This window comes from Morone saxatilis, unplaced genomic scaffold (assembly GCF_004916995.1).
Source record: "Morone saxatilis isolate NCDOM2014 unplaced genomic scaffold, NCSU_SB_2.0 Contig18, whole genome shotgun sequence".
In the NCBI taxonomy this organism is placed as follows: Eukaryota; Metazoa; Chordata; class Actinopteri; family Moronidae; genus Morone; species Morone saxatilis.
Window position 1 is genome coordinate 13,822,398 of NW_023339740.1, and position 16,983 is coordinate 13,839,380.

General features: G+C 40.3%; 1 protein-coding gene across 1 annotated transcript in view; it reads right to left on the bottom strand.

Moving 5' to 3' along the window:
* Nucleotides 1-16,983, bottom strand: part of col7a1 (collagen, type VII, alpha 1) — a 57,552-nt gene that overhangs the window by 10,735 nt on the left and 29,834 nt on the right. Inside the window, exons 66-104 of the mRNA XM_035661722.1 lie at nucleotides 16,584-16,619; nucleotides 15,955-16,059; nucleotides 15,809-15,874; nucleotides 15,338-15,373; nucleotides 15,222-15,257; nucleotides 15,079-15,126; nucleotides 14,937-14,972; nucleotides 13,728-13,853; nucleotides 13,353-13,562; nucleotides 13,232-13,267; nucleotides 13,066-13,110; nucleotides 12,837-12,953; nucleotides 12,677-12,748; nucleotides 12,488-12,532; nucleotides 11,549-11,584; nucleotides 10,511-10,546; nucleotides 10,380-10,424; nucleotides 10,247-10,279; nucleotides 9,610-9,672; nucleotides 9,441-9,476; nucleotides 8,834-8,914; nucleotides 8,684-8,752; nucleotides 4,938-4,973; nucleotides 4,700-4,759; nucleotides 4,558-4,602; nucleotides 4,438-4,473; nucleotides 3,533-3,568; nucleotides 3,390-3,449; nucleotides 3,175-3,300; nucleotides 3,014-3,085; nucleotides 2,295-2,354; nucleotides 2,131-2,175; nucleotides 1,779-1,814; nucleotides 1,606-1,641; nucleotides 1,214-1,270; nucleotides 1,041-1,112; nucleotides 368-439; nucleotides 219-254; nucleotides 24-104 (exon numbers count right to left, since the gene is read on the bottom strand). Of these exons, the coding sequence (XP_035517615.1) occupies nucleotides 24-104; nucleotides 219-254; nucleotides 368-439; nucleotides 1,041-1,112; nucleotides 1,214-1,270; nucleotides 1,606-1,641; nucleotides 1,779-1,814; nucleotides 2,131-2,175; nucleotides 2,295-2,354; nucleotides 3,014-3,085; nucleotides 3,175-3,300; nucleotides 3,390-3,449; nucleotides 3,533-3,568; nucleotides 4,438-4,473; nucleotides 4,558-4,602; nucleotides 4,700-4,759; nucleotides 4,938-4,973; nucleotides 8,684-8,752; nucleotides 8,834-8,914; nucleotides 9,441-9,476; nucleotides 9,610-9,672; nucleotides 10,247-10,279; nucleotides 10,380-10,424; nucleotides 10,511-10,546; nucleotides 11,549-11,584; nucleotides 12,488-12,532; nucleotides 12,677-12,748; nucleotides 12,837-12,953; nucleotides 13,066-13,110; nucleotides 13,232-13,267; nucleotides 13,353-13,562; nucleotides 13,728-13,853; nucleotides 14,937-14,972; nucleotides 15,079-15,126; nucleotides 15,222-15,257; nucleotides 15,338-15,373; nucleotides 15,809-15,874; nucleotides 15,955-16,059; nucleotides 16,584-16,619 (2,379 nt within the window). The remainder of the gene's footprint in view (nucleotides 1-23; nucleotides 105-218; nucleotides 255-367; nucleotides 440-1,040; nucleotides 1,113-1,213; nucleotides 1,271-1,605; nucleotides 1,642-1,778; nucleotides 1,815-2,130; nucleotides 2,176-2,294; nucleotides 2,355-3,013; nucleotides 3,086-3,174; nucleotides 3,301-3,389; nucleotides 3,450-3,532; nucleotides 3,569-4,437; nucleotides 4,474-4,557; nucleotides 4,603-4,699; nucleotides 4,760-4,937; nucleotides 4,974-8,683; nucleotides 8,753-8,833; nucleotides 8,915-9,440; nucleotides 9,477-9,609; nucleotides 9,673-10,246; nucleotides 10,280-10,379; nucleotides 10,425-10,510; nucleotides 10,547-11,548; nucleotides 11,585-12,487; nucleotides 12,533-12,676; nucleotides 12,749-12,836; nucleotides 12,954-13,065; nucleotides 13,111-13,231; nucleotides 13,268-13,352; nucleotides 13,563-13,727; nucleotides 13,854-14,936; nucleotides 14,973-15,078; nucleotides 15,127-15,221; nucleotides 15,258-15,337; nucleotides 15,374-15,808; nucleotides 15,875-15,954; nucleotides 16,060-16,583; nucleotides 16,620-16,983) is intronic.

The following is a 16,983-nucleotide window of genomic DNA, read 5'->3' on the forward strand; positions in this document are numbered from 1 at the left end:
ACACACACACACACTGAAAATACCTTGATTCCTCTCATTCCTAGGATACCAATCTCTCCCTTGTCCCCCTTATGCCCTGGCAGCCCATCTTTTCCTGAGAAACCCTGGAAGAAAAAACAGAAATCATCCCTCGTTCTGTCCACTTAAGAGAAAAAAAAAACACACACACACATAGAAAATAAAAAATCTGTATTTGGATGGAAGCAAAAATCGCAGACCGATTCACCAGGTACTCCAGGTTGGCCGGCTTCTCCCTGCAGAGAGAAGATAGAATTACAGTAATTAGAGAAGTACAATCATTACTACCGACTGGCTAATTATGATGCTGATTTAATCACAATGATCATCCATGGTCAGAGCTACTTGCCTTCTGTCCACCGGGGCCACGAGCACCCGGGAATCCAGTGGATCCTCTTTCTCCTGGCTCTCCCCTCAGACCCTGATGTCAAACACACAGAAATATGCATATTGATCATTTTTGTAATATCAGTACAGTGACATCTCATCTCAGGCTTTGGTTACTGCAATATCACAATGTTGTTTAACAGTCATCATCATCATGATTCATATTTCTGATTTTATTTGACTGTTAAATTACAAATCAATGCCTCAGCCTGCCGGCCATGAGAGCTGCATGACTAATGACAATATATCATCCACCCGTAAGTTAGATTAAATACTGCTGAAAGGGAAACTATCTGAAACAACAAGTCATTTGAGCAATAAAGAAAATTCCTTGGCAGCCCTTTTTTATAACTGATTCATTATTATCAAGCAAAAAAAGCTCTACAGTGGCTTATTTCAAAGGATCAAATGCAACAAATGCAGTGGATATGTATGCTTTATGAAAATGTAAGTCTTTGCATTTTAGACAGCTGCTCGGATAAAAAGGGCATATTTTGCTATTTTCTGCCATTTTATTGACCAAATAGCTCTTCAACTTAAAAAAATACTAAATACAGATACAATACAGATCTTAAAGAAAATCATCATTAGTAGCAGTCAAATAAATATGTTTTGGCAAAAAGAAACAAATGTACCTGCTCGCCTGTAGGTCCCTCTTGACCCTTCACCCCTTTTTCACCCTGCACACCTTTGGGTCCTCTGTCACCCTAAAATGGAACAATAGTGAAATCCACAACAAACAAAAGGAAATATACACTGTAAAAGTGGATATTTTACAACATCTGGACTGATCCAGGTGTTCACTGACTGTTTCTCCTTTGTTGCCCTTTTCTCCGGGAGGTCCTCCCACCAGCACAGTGTCCCCCTGTGAGTGACAGTGCAGCTGTAAACATCTGGCTTCACCCCAAAGCCAAAACATCAACAGGCAGTGGTTTCATCCTGCTACCTTTTCTGTCACTCAATAGTATCGCAGCTCATTAACACTGTGTGCATTCATATATTCCGCCTGCTCTCTACAGAGCAAATCTCATGAAAGAGCTCTTTCAAAACAGCCGCCGCTGACACAAATACTTAGTTTCCTGTTTCTCCATTTCTGTGTCACTATCATTTACTAATATAAACAAATACACAGGCAATTGCGATAGTGAGAGAGAGAGGGTGAGCGGCAGTGGAGCTTATTAGATATTAAAATGCACACACCTTCTCTCCTTTGTCACCTTGCAGCCCGATGTCTCCCTGAAAAATGAGATTGAGAGCAAAACATTTCATTCAGGCATGTCAACTTAATTCACTACTTTACATGAGCACAACGCTCGGGGGAGGCAGCTCGCATGATGACACATAAAAATGGGAAAAGGACTGATAGTATTCACCTTCTCTCCCCGAGCGCCACGAATCCCTGCGGGACCCTGATGGAGATGCAGACAGACAAACACCAAGTCCCATTATAACACCATTATATTTGTATGGTTCTACAGTGAGAACAGGTTGATCTCACTTTAAAATGAGTGGCACTGCAACACTGTGAGGAAGGACAAAGCTTATTGAATAATTAGTTTACAATCTAAAAAACGCATTGTGTCCTGTGTACAGAACAGCTCTTCTATAATGTGTTTCTCCGTTTATGCCCCTGTACAGACTGCCTCCTAGTGCATTTTGGAAACTGGAAAAGATCCTGAAAGCTTCCTGAGTGATGCATAAAAAAGGAAACATTCAATATTTTACCGATGATCCTCTCTCCCCATCCAAGCCAGCACGACCCTCCTCTCCCTAAGACATGAAAGACAGAGAGAAGCACACAAATACACCAGTGTTAGTTTCTATCATCCTGAGGCAAAATCATATCAGATCACATCTTGAATGATGCAGTGATGTAACTGATGTCTTACTCTGGGCCCTGGATCTCCTCTTTCTCCTCTGGCCCCGGGGACTCCAACGCCAACTTCTCCCTGGAATTACATGTACACCCTTCAAAAGAGCCCACTAATATTTAAATGGTAAATGGACTGTACTTATATTGCACCTTTCTAGTCTTCCAACCACTCCAAGCGCTGTACACTACATCATGTAAACCCATTCACACACAAATGGAAGGTAATTCATTCATATACATTCACACACCGATGCACAGCATCGGGAACAGTTTGGGGTTCAGTATCTTGCTCAAGGACTCTTCAACATGCAGGTGGAGGATCAAACTGCCAACCTACGACCTGCTCTACCTCCTGAGCCACAGCCATCCAAGCAGGTAAACATGAATACGTGTCAAGTGGATAGTCACCTTGTCCCCTTTGACACCGTTGGTACCAGGAGAGCCCTAGAAAAAAATATGTTTTAATCATATCAATCATAAATGACATCTGTCACTGTCTATTTCCCTCTCTCTCTTTATCTTTCAGACCAATTACATACGTATATTACCTATTACATTACATATATTACATATTACATTACATATATTACGTATTACCTATTAAAAACTTGAAAATTCTAAATACATGTCTATGAGCAGTGTTGTCCAACAATAATCCAAAGGTAATGATCAATATTGTTACTTTTAGCTGAACCCACCCCTACTAATCACAGTGTAATAAAAATCAAAACTCACTGCCGGTCCAAGAGGTCCAGGAGGACCGGGGGCTCCAACATTTCCTACACGGCCTGCAAAGCCCTGAAGGCCCTGAAAAAGAGACCTTAATAGTTGAAAGACATACCACAGACATTAAGACTGAAAGTTTATGATATTATGTAATCGGCAGCTCCACCAACCCGCTCCCCTTGCGGTCCAGGAGGTCCAGGTTGTCCAGTTTCTCCTCTCAGGCCAGGCGGCCCAACGTCACCTGACTTCCCCGCTGGCCCTGGAGGACCAGCTGAACCAGGAAGGCCTGGATCTCCCTAAAATCAAGTCATGGTTAGATTCTGACCAGTCGCACATCTGATATACCACACTAACTGATTCGAGAGGCAAGAATGTTGTTACTTACCTTTAAACCCGGAGGCCCAACCTGACCAGGAGGACCTGACAGTCCGATACCCCTCTCACCCTGCAACACACATTTTGTCAAAACTGTTGCATGGATCAGGTTCGATTTCAGGTAAATTAATGAAACACATGACAAAAGCTCACCTTATCTCCTTTTGGCCCAGGAGATCCCTGTGCCCCCTACATGAAGACCCAATGAAATGAATTGTTTTCAGATTAATATAAAGAAATAATGTAAAAGTGCAGTTACAGTTTGTTTAAGCAGTGTTACAAATTTTTGCGATTATTTATTATGCAGGCGAAGACACGTTCCATCAGCACTGGTGTGTACCGTCGGCTGCTTTGTTGTCATTACACTTAACACGCCTCGTTAACCTCAAGGACGACAAATAATCAAAACGTCGAGCATCAGAAATTACCGTTGACACTGGAAGGTCTACAGACTTTAATCACACTGCGCTACAAAGATGGCTGATTAAGGTAAGATTAAATAATTGGACTGGCTCTGAAGTGAAAGACACTGACAAAAAGAATCTTAGTTTAAAATATGTGGTAAAAAAACTGAATACATTTACTTGTTATGTATTTACCATGTGATTTTTTGATAACAGAAATGTCCTGCCACTAAAACATATGTTTAAATAGGGTGAGTGAAATACAACCAAGCAGAGACATACTAAATATCAATATGCTGCAGTGCATCATCATGTGCAGCAGCTGCACATGATGATTTTCATATAAAAATCCAAGCTGGATGTTGAATTTGAGTAGTTACATTGTTACAAAAGGTAAATGAAGCCAGTTACTTAAATACAAGAACACATTGGCTGAATAAATGATTCAGCCAAGGGGAGATTCAACTCAAAACATGTTAACATTAACCACTGATTCCTGACTAGATTTTCTCTTAAATTAAAAACAGCACTAATGGTATTGTAATGGTGGCATTTAAAAAAATAAATTTGAAGATATGCTGTATGTACACTATATAACACATGAGACACCACATTTTAAATCCAGACAACAAGGCATGAAACCTGACTACTTACATCTTCTCCAGGCTCCCCTGGTTCACCAGCGACTCCCTAATATGATGACAGAAATGTTGTTAATGTGTTGTTGTGTTAACATTAAGTACATGTGTTGCTCTGCGGTGTGATGGGACTCACTCTCTCTCCTTTGATGCCACCAGAACCCTTGTCTCCCCTGGTACCCTGTAGACAGCAGGATATTTTTAATAAAAATGCACATTTGTTTTGTTTTTTCACTGTTTTGAAAGAGAATTTAGTGCTAATGTTTGGTCAGACTCACCTTATCTCCAGGTACACCTCTCTCTCCAGCTGTGCCTGGCAGTGTTTGACCAGGAAGACCCTGCATCAATCCCAACCAGGAAAGTTAGTATGTCAGCTGCATTTAGTTTTTTCTGCTCTGCTTCATCATATGTAATACTTTAGTCTTCCAGCTTGTCTATTTTCATTAGGTTGCATTAATTGAGTATGCTATGGGGGGGTTAGTTTCTTCAGCACTGATGCCAATAACAGTGACTCACCTTCTCTCCCTTTGGTCCAGCAGGTCCAGCCACAGACTGTAAGAGTGCAGAAAAATGAAGAAAATAATAGTAATTACCTTTGCGGCACAGTACGGGTTCTTGTTCATGAAAAGACATGAATGTGTGTTTAAAAGCCTTGGTATTTAAGTATCATATCAGTCCAACCATTAGCCTTTACAGCTCTCAATGATTAAGAACCTTAATGTCTTCGGCAAAGACAGCCAAGAAATGCACAACTCCTACTGCTTAACCATTGCACTGTACCAGGCTGGAGGTTGGGAATCTAAACTTAATGCTCTGTATCAGGCAAAACAATTTGCTCAAGAGACAAAATTCTTGTGTTAATAATAAGCCTATTCAATTGTACATCAGCACATTCAAAGAAACACTAGACCGTGATGGTTAATTCAAGGAACAATTTGCACATATTGTTGCTCAGGAGTTTCTTTTTTAGTGACTTCACATTCTTTCTCCATAAAAGTTGCTCTCCAGAATGAGTAAATTAAGCTGTAGTTCTTGGAATCAGTAGGACTGAAACCAAAGAAATTCAGGTTTACACGTGTCTGTTATCAAAGTCCATTGCAGCTGGTGAGTTGGAAAACGCAATGACATTTCGTCTTTGTTTCTGTGTGTGTGTGTGTGTGTGTGTGAACAAATGGTGGAGGCGCTGAGCAGATGGACAAGTGTTGCCTGGTTATTTATCAAGCAAGTGAACTCACTGACAGTGTCACCGTGGCTCTGTCCAAGGTGCTGAACCTGAGGCTGTCAGCAGTGAGGGAGCTGTTCGAGACACTCATCACAATTCATGTCAACATCCCAAACAGCAGGAATGGCAGCGAATACAGTGTACCTGATAAGCAAACTCCTTCTTTGTTTCTTTTTCTCCAAACACTTTTTAACAGCAGAGAGAAACTACAACACTGGAAACCAGAAGCTTCCGGCAATGATCAGTTATAAAAAAATAAAACAGGACAGGGTGTCAGGTGGCCTACTAGTTAAGTATACATATGCTGTGGGACCTTTATGCCGAGGACCTTTGTTACACGTCATACTCTCTCTGATACAAGTTACAATTTGATATGAACTCTCAAGACAAATACTTGAGACATTATGTAAATGTTTTTAAAGCCACAGTGTGTGCAACTTGCTGTAAAGAAAAGTAGCATACCGTCACAAAAGAGCTACTTTAGTGTAGCATGTGAGAAACATGATAACAAAGAAAAGCTGATGACATAGAAATCAGTCGGAAGTTCTTTGTTTTTTGTTGTCAGTTTTTCCGTAATCCTGCTGACAGACTATAAACAGCACCAAAAACATAACCTCCTTGGCAGAAGTACTAAATATGTGCTTTGGACAGCTCAAGAATGTCTACATACTGCCAAACAGACCTTCCAACTGTGTAACAGCTGTCCCACATCTGTACAAGCAACTCATTGAATTCCAATATAAATTAGAAAACACTGCAGTTGTGAGTTAGCAGCTAATAAACGTGTGTGCTAATACATGTCATTATGAAATCTGGCAGCAAACCTGCTGTTTTGCATTACAAAAAGCCGTGCTCCAGGATAAAAAGTTTAACCACTCCTGGCTCAGACAAGGGGGAACGTGTTGCACCAGCAACAGTACATGAGAGTACAGTGCATAATCATTATTGTACAAGATCAGGTCAGATGCACATGTAAGTTACTAACAGTTTGGTAGTAGTTTAATAGAAGTTTATATAATAAATTAGTTTGATTGGTGCTAGTATTTGCAGTGTAATGATACTGATATTGTAAATTAAAAACACAGATGATCTGATGAGCACACTATAAAGAAAGCTATATATGCAGGTGACCTTATTTGTCTCTTTCAGTCTCACTGAACAGAAATTTGGCTTAATTGAGATCCTCATCGGCAGAATTGGAACAGACTTTGTCAAGCTGAGCCAATCCCTATTAACAGATGTCTGCAGTCACTCAAATACAGACAACTGGCAGGCAATAATATTTCAATGTCAGTGCTAAGGTAATTTCCATTTCAAGGCCAATTAGAAGAATTACCTGGAGATCAAGTAATTAGTTTACCAAAGTGTCTTTTGCACTTTAAATGTTGATATTGTAAGGAGAAATATTCAATTCAGTTCATGGAAATCTTGAGCTGAACATTGGAGCTACTACACTGAAACATCCAGTTCCCTCTGCTTTGCCAGTTCCTTCCTGAAGTTTATTATACATGATCATGCATGATTAGATGATGAACTCTCTAGTGGTTAGAGCATAATGCACATTCCTTTGTGCTGGTTGTGAGACTGCACTAGTCAATATTGTGAACTAGCATGCCACATTATATTTATCAAGAGTGTTCTCCAGGTGCTTTACTTGTTATATTTAAGTCCAAAATCAGACTCAAGCCAAATATGTAAGTTATATATGAAATGATACAAGACAATCCAGACTGAGGGGCTGGTAGAGTGATTTGATACAACTGTTGAAGCAGTTAACCATAGATTTATGCAAGGATTTAGGGGAAATCATGGTTGTTTTTTTTATTATTGTGGAAGGCACTACAGACCTCCACAAGGTTTAGATAGAATTCTGAAAAAAACAAAAAACAAACTATATAACATAGACCTGTAAGGATAGAGTGATCACAAGAAAGAGAGACTAAATATGTTCCTGACATGTGAAAACTCGCTTTACTGGGTCAGCAAGTGGCAGAGAATTTGCTCTTTGAATGTCAATCAATAACAGTCGTGTAACAGAGAAATCCCACTGAGGCAGCTTGTAGTGGAAGATAAAGTTCTTGTGTTACTTCCATATCCCAGATCAAAATACTCACCAAATGACAAGGCATGTTTATGCTGGGTATTTAATATTACAGTATCTCACTGACAGACATCACTTCATTTAATTTAATGCTAGACTTTAGGGAAATAAAACGATATTCCAAACAGTTTTCATACAGATCTGGTCTCACTTTCTTTTTTTTATTAATATATATATTTTGGGCATGTATAAAGGTGGAGAGAGAGAGAGAGATAGAAAAGTGATGATATCCAGCGAAGGGCTGCAGGTTGAAATCGAACACACCCACAAATGCCTACATGACACAAGCACTTTACCTGGTGAACACGCACTCTACTAGGTGAGCTACCATGCGCCTCACTTTCAACAGCACAGATACCATAGGGACCCCGTCATTTAAATATAGCAAACATTTGTTCAGACAGAAATAAAAGCAGCATTTCCAAATTCAATGACCAATAATACCTAAAACTTCTGCCTTGCCTATTGTACTGACTTTACAGGATTCATCCACAGGCCACTGATGGACCCCCTCATCAACAGAGTCAGACAGAAAATGTCAATGTTCTGTTGTCTTCTGTTTGTGAGCTCACACAGCTGCAGCCTACTCAGACAGCCAGCAGCAGCATATGAGTAACTAACAGTGGGACTCTGGGCCAACTATAAGAAGTGTACAAATAGCAAGGGAATTTATCTGGAGGCAGCCCCGGGTTGGACAAACAACAGCAGCAGCACGACCCCTGAAGGAGGTCTCAGAATAGGACTATCCAGTGTTGTGCATCAGATGAAAACTCTTGCAGTAGGAAGCTAATAATAGCACTACAGAAATGTTTTTTTTATTACTTCAGGCAGCAAATCATTCTGCTGCTGGGATCACATCCAATAACAGCAACCACAAAACCAATTTCATTGACTGTCCTTCCAGCCAGAGGCTGCTCAGTAGATACAGCATGTTCTTACCTTCCCTGGAGGACCGCTGTCTCCCTGCTCCCCCTTTAAGCCAGCCTGGCCTGGAGGTCCAGCAATGCCCTGAGGAACAAATTACACAATGATGACACAGAGCAGGACCTGATAAAAACATCACAGTGCACACTACACACACACACACACCTGCTTTCCTGGTAATCCAGGTATTCCATCTTTGCCAGGTACCCCATCTCTTCCAGGGACTCCTGGTTTACCTGCTTCACCCTGAGGAGCAGCACAGTATATGTAACACTTATTTGTGTGTAGTCACATTTAGATATAGGACTTTTTTAATTACAAAATATTTTTTTTCTTAGATGGTTTTAAATAAATGTATTTTGTTTTATTTTAATATATTTCCTTTATAATAGTGAGCAATTATGACAGAAGCCAGAAGAAGAAGAGAATAGTGGTACAAAAATTGGTTGTAGAGGTCACTGGTGATAAAATGTCAGTATGGTGTACATGAAATGCTGTTTGGATTGCTTGTTTTTCAGCTGAAGGTACAACAAATCACATCTGTGAGTGAGTTCTGTAACTTGCATTTTCAAATTATGAACACAAACGCAGGTGAAGCCCCCATTTATCAACAAAAGCTTGGTACACATGTTTTGGCATTTTTATTTAATTACATTCCCATTTTCAGGTATAACTAAAATGCTTCAGGCTCAAAACATTTTTCAATTTTTACACCTCCTCACTGTGCAGTGCAGCAACAGCAGCAGCAGCCAGATCAAGATTGTATACTCACCACCTGCCCTGACAGTCCTGGGGGGCCCTGTGGACCCTGCAGGGGAGAAATAAATACATTGGTATGAGGGAACACAATATAATACATGCACATGAGATTGTCAATGGATTTAATGAACATGAAAGCAGTTTTTCCTTGAAGAGAAGCTGTGATTTATGGAAACACTTACTACAGCTCCTGGAGGGCCTGCTGGTCCCGGCAGACCTGTACTCCCTTGTGCACCGGGAGGCCCCTGAAGAGAGGAGAAATTAAGTCCCACACTGCAGATCTCTCATACATTTTAACTGTCTAGATCAGTGGTGACAGAGGGTTGTGAGGCCATTTTAAGGGGTGTAAGAAAACACGTTGTTTTTAAAGTTTAGATTATTATTCAACATCAAAACTCTGAAGACAGCCTTGTGCAGCTAAAACAACAAAGGGCTAATAGGCGTCAGGGAGAAAAAAAAACTTAATTTGTTTAAAAAGAAGCCTATTAAGTCTATATGATTGTTAAAAATTATACATAATACAGAGAATTTATAAAAAGTTACTAAAAATATCACGAAAAATCATCTCTGATCAATATTCACAGGACATAATCTGCTCTAAATTCATCCAAATCTTTGGTTTTATACAAACTTCCTGCAGCTATTGAGTTATCTATAAAATATGTTACGTACTCAGGGGTCGCCAGTTTACTCAGTGACAGAAAAAGGGTCCCTTAAGGAAAAAGGTTGAGAACCACAGGTCTAGACTGTAATGTGGCTATGTACCGAGGTAATTTGATCTCTTGTCTAAGATGTAAAAAACGACTAGAGCTGTTTTACCTGGACACCAACACCCGGCTCTCCTTGATTACCCTAGGAAAAACAAAGACTTTATGACTTTGGCTGGTAACAAACAAAGGAATGTCAATATACATGCCATAAAAGGTAGCACACTGAGATGTAGTAAACTCACCTTCACACCTGGTGGACCTGGAAGCCCGTTGGGACCCATGGGGCCCTAATTGAAACACAAATCACCAACATGTAAACTGCTATTGGTAATAAGAGCCTGTCTTCAAGCTTCGTTGTGTGAGTGATACTTACAGTTGGCCCCCTTATGCCAGGCTCTCCTGGGTTTCCCTAAAAGCAAAATACAAGTCACGTACAGTGCATTCACATCATAAAACTTTACTATACTGCACACAGGCCATATTTTATAGGACTAGTTTGGAACAGCTAATTCGCATTCTTGCTGAGAAAATGTATATATAACTTCCTATAGTCTCCTTTGATTGCCTGGCAAACTCACAGCGACAATAAAACTCAAGGAAGTAGCTGCACACAGCTAACGCAAAGACCCGCACATGACACATATTTGTGCATAAAAATCGAGCACATAAAAAAGCATATACATTTTTATGTGCTAACACTGGACAACATGAAGTTAACGTAAATAATGCACAGACGTATCACATATATACAAACACATAAACATCTAACTGACTTATGACAACAGGTAGGACAATACAAACAATGGATCAACAATGTCAACAAAGAGACACTGACATTAGAGGCGCTGAAAAATCAGTGCTGTGAGAGGGATAAGCACACAACAGACAGCAGGCATAGCTGCATGCACGATAAGCAGACTCAAGCAAATTAACAACACAGTATCCGAAACCCCCCACCCCCTCTTATTTTACATTGGATCCTGGCGAGAGCTTCAGCTGACTTCCTTTCATGTGCTTAAAATCAACTTCAAAACTTAACTCTTAAGTTTGACACAGATTCTTTGGGGACAGAAGGTCTTGATTAATATTTCATGATGAACTGATCAAGGTCTAACTTTTACCCCAGATCCAAGCTCCCAGAACGATGTTTCTAATACAAATGAATTAGGATTAAAGTGGTGAATTTTGTCTGGGAGGTGAATGTCTGCATCCTGATGACAGGTTGTCTTATGATGTTAAATGCGGATACATCTTTCAGGCTACTTTCTGTCTAAGCTAAAGCCCACTGGTATCTCTCCAGCTTTGGTCCATTCCGTCCTTCTTCCTCTTGTATCTGATACCACAAAGACCAGTTCTCAAAGCCCTCCCACCTCCAGACCTCAAGCATGCCAGCCAGCAGCAGCGAACCTACCGGTCTGCCTAGAACTCCTGGGAACCCAGGCAGGCCCTGGAGAGGATGAAGGACAGAGGAAGGTGGATGACAGGAGGGTGGGGGGACAGGTGGGTGGAGAACAGTGTTGGAAGAGGGGAGAAAACAACACAGACAAGGAAATGGACAGTGATAAGGCATATATGAGGAGAGAGAGGAAGTTAGAGAGTTAGGTGTTAGCCGCACAGCTGCAAAAGGTTACTGTCTAAGGATCTATGAAGCCTCGGCCCAAGAGGGGGAAAGGAACTCCATCAGCTTAGTGCTTGCAGCCAACCCAGTGATTTTCTCTGAAGATCAACCCTAAGAGAAGGCCCCTTTGCTGGGTTACTCACTGGTTGGCCTCGAGTGCCAGCGGGCCCTGTTGGGCCCTGCTCCGACATGGAGGGAAGGAAAACAAGAACTGTGAGGAAGTGTTTAATAGCTCTCCTCTTTTTACATTTACCCCTTGCACCCAACCAAGCAATCATGACATACATCATGTGTTTGGGCTTTGGGCTACTGTAAATAGTGTGGTAAAGGGAAAATGAAACCTGAAGGTGTCCTCTGATGTTAACTGGAATCCTGCTGATTTCATATTTTTAAAAAGTTAATCGGGTGCATTGTGTCTTTCATTTGCAGTAATACTCCTGTATTTACATAGCACAATACTGTAATTATATAAAGACATATAAACAATATGCAAGAATATTATAAATACATTATTAACTATACATTGTTACTCTTATATGACAAAGTCACACTTACCAAACGTTTTGAAATAAACAGTCATTAAAATAGTTACATTAACTGTGTCTCTAAACCATGAAAGTCATTAATATATTATGCTCTTTGTAATAATTAAAATATCTAATATTGTCAGTTTCAACTTCACCTTCACCTTTAGAAGTATAACTTTTCTCACATCCAGTACTTCACACTTACCGGTTTTCCATCCAGACCAGGTTTTCCTGGTTCTCCCACTGTTCCCTGAGATAACAAACCACAGATTGCTTCTTACAAAAAAATATAGTTTTTCATCATGTCCTGAGTGTGGTAACAACAGTAAGATCAAAATCTGATTTGTGATTATTACAATATTGTAACGTAGATTACACCTGACAGCTAACTCACCTGCGAGCCATCCCGTCCTCTTTCTCCAGACTCTCCTCTGTCTCCTTTATCACCACGAGGTCCCGCAAAACCCTGTAAGACACATTAAAAGTAGCTGATTTGCATATATAGACATATGACAGTGCATGACATGACATATGATGTTGATATGTGATCTTACTCGGTCTCCTTTGGGTCCCGGTGTTGCTGCAGCACCAGGCTCTCCCTTCGGTCCTGCAACTCCTGGAGGGCCTCGGACCCCAGGAGGACCAATCAATACTGAGTCAGCAGATGCTCCCTACGGTACATACACAGATAAATACATATGAAGTCCATTCTATGTGTACCTTATATCTACACAATGTGGAATCTTCATGGTTTTACTGCATCAATAACGAAGACGAGTTTACCTTTTGACCTGGTGGGCCGGCTGGTCCTGTTAGCCCAACTTTACCCTGGAAAAAAGAAGAAACTCTCAGTTCGGTGTGGAGGTAATTACATAAAAAATTAATTTCTTCTCACTACGTTAAAGTTGAGGATAAAAGTAGACAATGTCAATGTAACATAAGCACTTACAGATTCTCCTTTGTCCCCTTTCTCTCCAGACACCCCCTGAAATACAGATACATACATGATGTTAGCAGATAAATGTTCAGAAAAATGAGAAATCATTTGTTTGCCCAACTCTCCTCTTCACCTTCTCTCCTGGTCTTCCAGCCTCCCCTAGTTCCCCAGCTCGCCCAGGAACTCCTGGTATTCCTGGCTTCCCTGGTTCTCCTGCAGGCCCTGGAGGTCCCTCAGGTCCTCGCTCTCCAATGGCTCTACCTGGAGGCCCAGTTGCTCCCACGGGTCCTCGTTCCCCTTGGTCCCCTTTTGCTCCTCTCTCTCCTGTTACACCACGAACACCCTGATGCACAACAGGAAATGGAAAGAGATAAAGAAATATCATTTTTGAGTGTTTTGAATTACCACACATATTTACCACATACTGACTTGCTATGATCTTACTGGTGGTCTTCATCAAGTTTTTTCCTTTTTACCATAAGCCTTCAAGATGCTTAATCAAACTTACATCTAAACCAGATGGTCCTCTTGGTCCAGGTTCACCTCCGTCTCCTTTTTCACCTTTCTGTGCTTTCTGCACTGGAGGAGCCACTAGTGAGTCCTTCTTGTCCACAACCACCTTCAGATCAGACACCTGTGTGGAGGGCAGAAAAGGGAAATGTTTGGCAAGAGGTTCATAACTTTCAGCCAAAGGTGCACACCTCAGCTGTTTTCATCTCAGCAGCTGGGAAATTCAAGGTCTAATGGTCATTTTAAAATATTTTTACACATAAAATCTGAAGTATATAGTTTTTAAGAGATTGAGACAGTTTGTCATCTGCAAGAATACTAAATGGGGGTAGTAAACTCCTCCACACTGTCTGGGCTACTTTTATTCTAAGCAGTGACAATTCAGTCATTGGTCTACATCTTCAGCATGACATCAACCCCCACATGCTGTTCTGGTTTTAAAATACTTGTAGACCTATTTTTATAATGCCCATAAAACAAGAGCAAATCCTATATTTATTCGTGCCAACTCTGTGAATGCACTTTTACTGGATTGAAGACATTTTTATTTTCAAGCTAACTGAGTTGTTGAACACAATAAACACGAGTTATAAATACATTTGGAAGCTGTAAATTGTACGATGATATTTGCAAGAAGAAATAGATAAATATAACACTTTGTACAAGTTCCAGGATTTTTTTCATTAGCAAGACAAGTATGCTAAAATATTTATTAATTTATCTATCATAAATATATGAGTAAGAATAAATATTAAGGTGGTTTTGGTGGTAAATGTATTTATTACTGAAAATGGTAAGGCCATTATCTGTTCTTATGGGAATCTTTTGCCTAATGTACTTTTAAATTCCAAAACACAAACAATTTTTGGACATTCGAAATGTGTGAAAAATATGTGAAACAAACATATCTGACTAATAATTTAGATATTTTAAGAAATGTGTTACACCTTATTGGGAAAGCAGTTATGTGAACACACATGTATGTACAAGGCTATTGGAAATAAGCACTGAAAATAGTAACAATTCAAACACTGTGCAGTGTGCTCAGGCTTTAATCTTCATCTGCATCGACACCAACAGAAATTTGCATCTCAAAAGGGAGCTACAACCTCATCATGTTCAAATCCTCCTCAAATGAAATAAAATACTGAAAACTAGAAACCAATATTTTACAGAATCATTAAATTGCAAATTATAATCCACATACCTGAATGCCAAGGCTGGCCAGAGCCCTTTGTACATCCTGGTAAAAGAAATACATCATTAACAGAGATAAAGAATATTGACAATAAACATTTCCTGTCATGAGTCACAGATGACTCATGACAGGCAATATGCTGACATATTACCATTGTTGTCCCGGGTTTGCCTGGAGCCCCGTCCTCTCCTGGGTCTCCCTGCAAACAAAAAGATATCAAAGTTTTAACACAAAACACTTGAAATATAATTTGTGTCAGACTTCCACTACAATAGGGATAAAAGTTTAACTTACAGCTTCACCTTTAAGTCCTGTTAGACCTCTCTCTCCCTGGAACAAAGAAAGTTAGGAGGTCGTTAAGTGGTTAATTCTAAAGCAAACTGAGATCAATAAAGACAACCGCAACTTACTCTGACTCCCGCAGCTCCCGGGATCCCAGGTACGCCCTGAGGGACAAAGCAAGGGCACTGATAAAAACATCAACAGATAAGACTGTGGGAGGGCTACAGAGGCATACAGAGACAGATGTAGATAAGAGACACGTCTCTCCAGCTACATGTGGGAGAGCGATGCTGCTGGGGATGACATGACCACTTAAGAGCTAGATACTGTTTCTGGCTAATATTTCTGTAAAATGACCCATTCTATGATGGTATGCAAAAAAATAAAAACCCCACAGTTATATGAATACATAATTACATGCAGAGGAATTGTTTTGTGTGTATAATGACTTTATCTTCCATTAATGCGCAGCAGCCCATGGAGGTCCATATTATTCCTAGCACACAACACTGCAGGAAAACCACTAATGTGTGTGTTGGACTTTAATATGCATTTTAAGAATGTAATTAACAACAGTGTTGGAAGTCATGCACACTCACAGGGGTTCCTGGAGGCCCCTGTGGACCTGGGATTGGTGCCGCTGCAGCTCCTTTAACATATACAACCTGAGAAACAGGGACAGTGGATAGATTGGTAAAAATGTCCCATTCATATTATTTTTCAACTGTGTCTACATCAGCCATACCTGTCCAGGAGGACCGATGTTCCCAGGTAGTCCAGGAGCCCCTGGAGGGCCAGAGGGTCCTACAGGCCCAGTAAGGCCCCGGTCTCCTTTGACCCCATCACGGCCCTGAAAAACACGTGATTACACAACTGAGACTCTCTCTACACAGGGTTACTTTCTCCTGTGCTATAGTAGAAGCTGAACTATAAAATCAAAGCAGGTGGCCGCTGCCACCCCTCCACTGATGTTCTAGAGATAATTAATATGAATTTGCACATGAAAACAGCACTCTGACATTTGGCGCCTCTCTGGATTCCTCTCAGAAGTGGCTCCCCCTTAAAGGCTAAGCTTGATCATTAGAAGCTAGTGAATATATATAGCTGCCTCTGAGAAGCCTATTGATTGAGCAGTGAGTGAGAGTGTGATGGTAATGTCAATGTCAGAGCAAACTACAGCTGATAATATACACTTTAGGGTAAAAGTGGTAAGGATAAAAGAAAGCTGATGTGTAATACAATAAAGTCAAGGAAGGCAGGATCAATACAGGAAGGAAGTTAGGGCAGGTTGAGTGAGACAGGATACAGTGAAGAAACAAACTGACAACAAAACACAAAGAGATAATAATATAAAGGAGATTTGGCGAAACTGACATCTCTTCCAGCTGCTCCTGATTCTCCTTTGTCACCCTGCAGATTAAAGACAGCAGAGTCAGGTTCACAGAGAAATATAGAAATAAAGAGCACAATTCTTTATAAACAATTTTCTAAAAACCTACTAAAATAAAAAGGCACTAGTTCAACCTAGCTAAATTTAGGTTTTAATTTCATTTTTTTATTATTATATTTATTATTAATTTTCTTGGTGCTTGAGGTGTGTCTTGTAGAATCAACATTACTACGACAGTTCTAAATTATATCTGCAAATACACTGTATTTTATCAAAGGTGCTACACCTTAAAAATGATTGTACATGACAACATTCATAAGTACGGAAGCCGAGAACGGAACGGCCATGGATTTTTTTAGTACATTGCGGCTCCATTAAAGATCA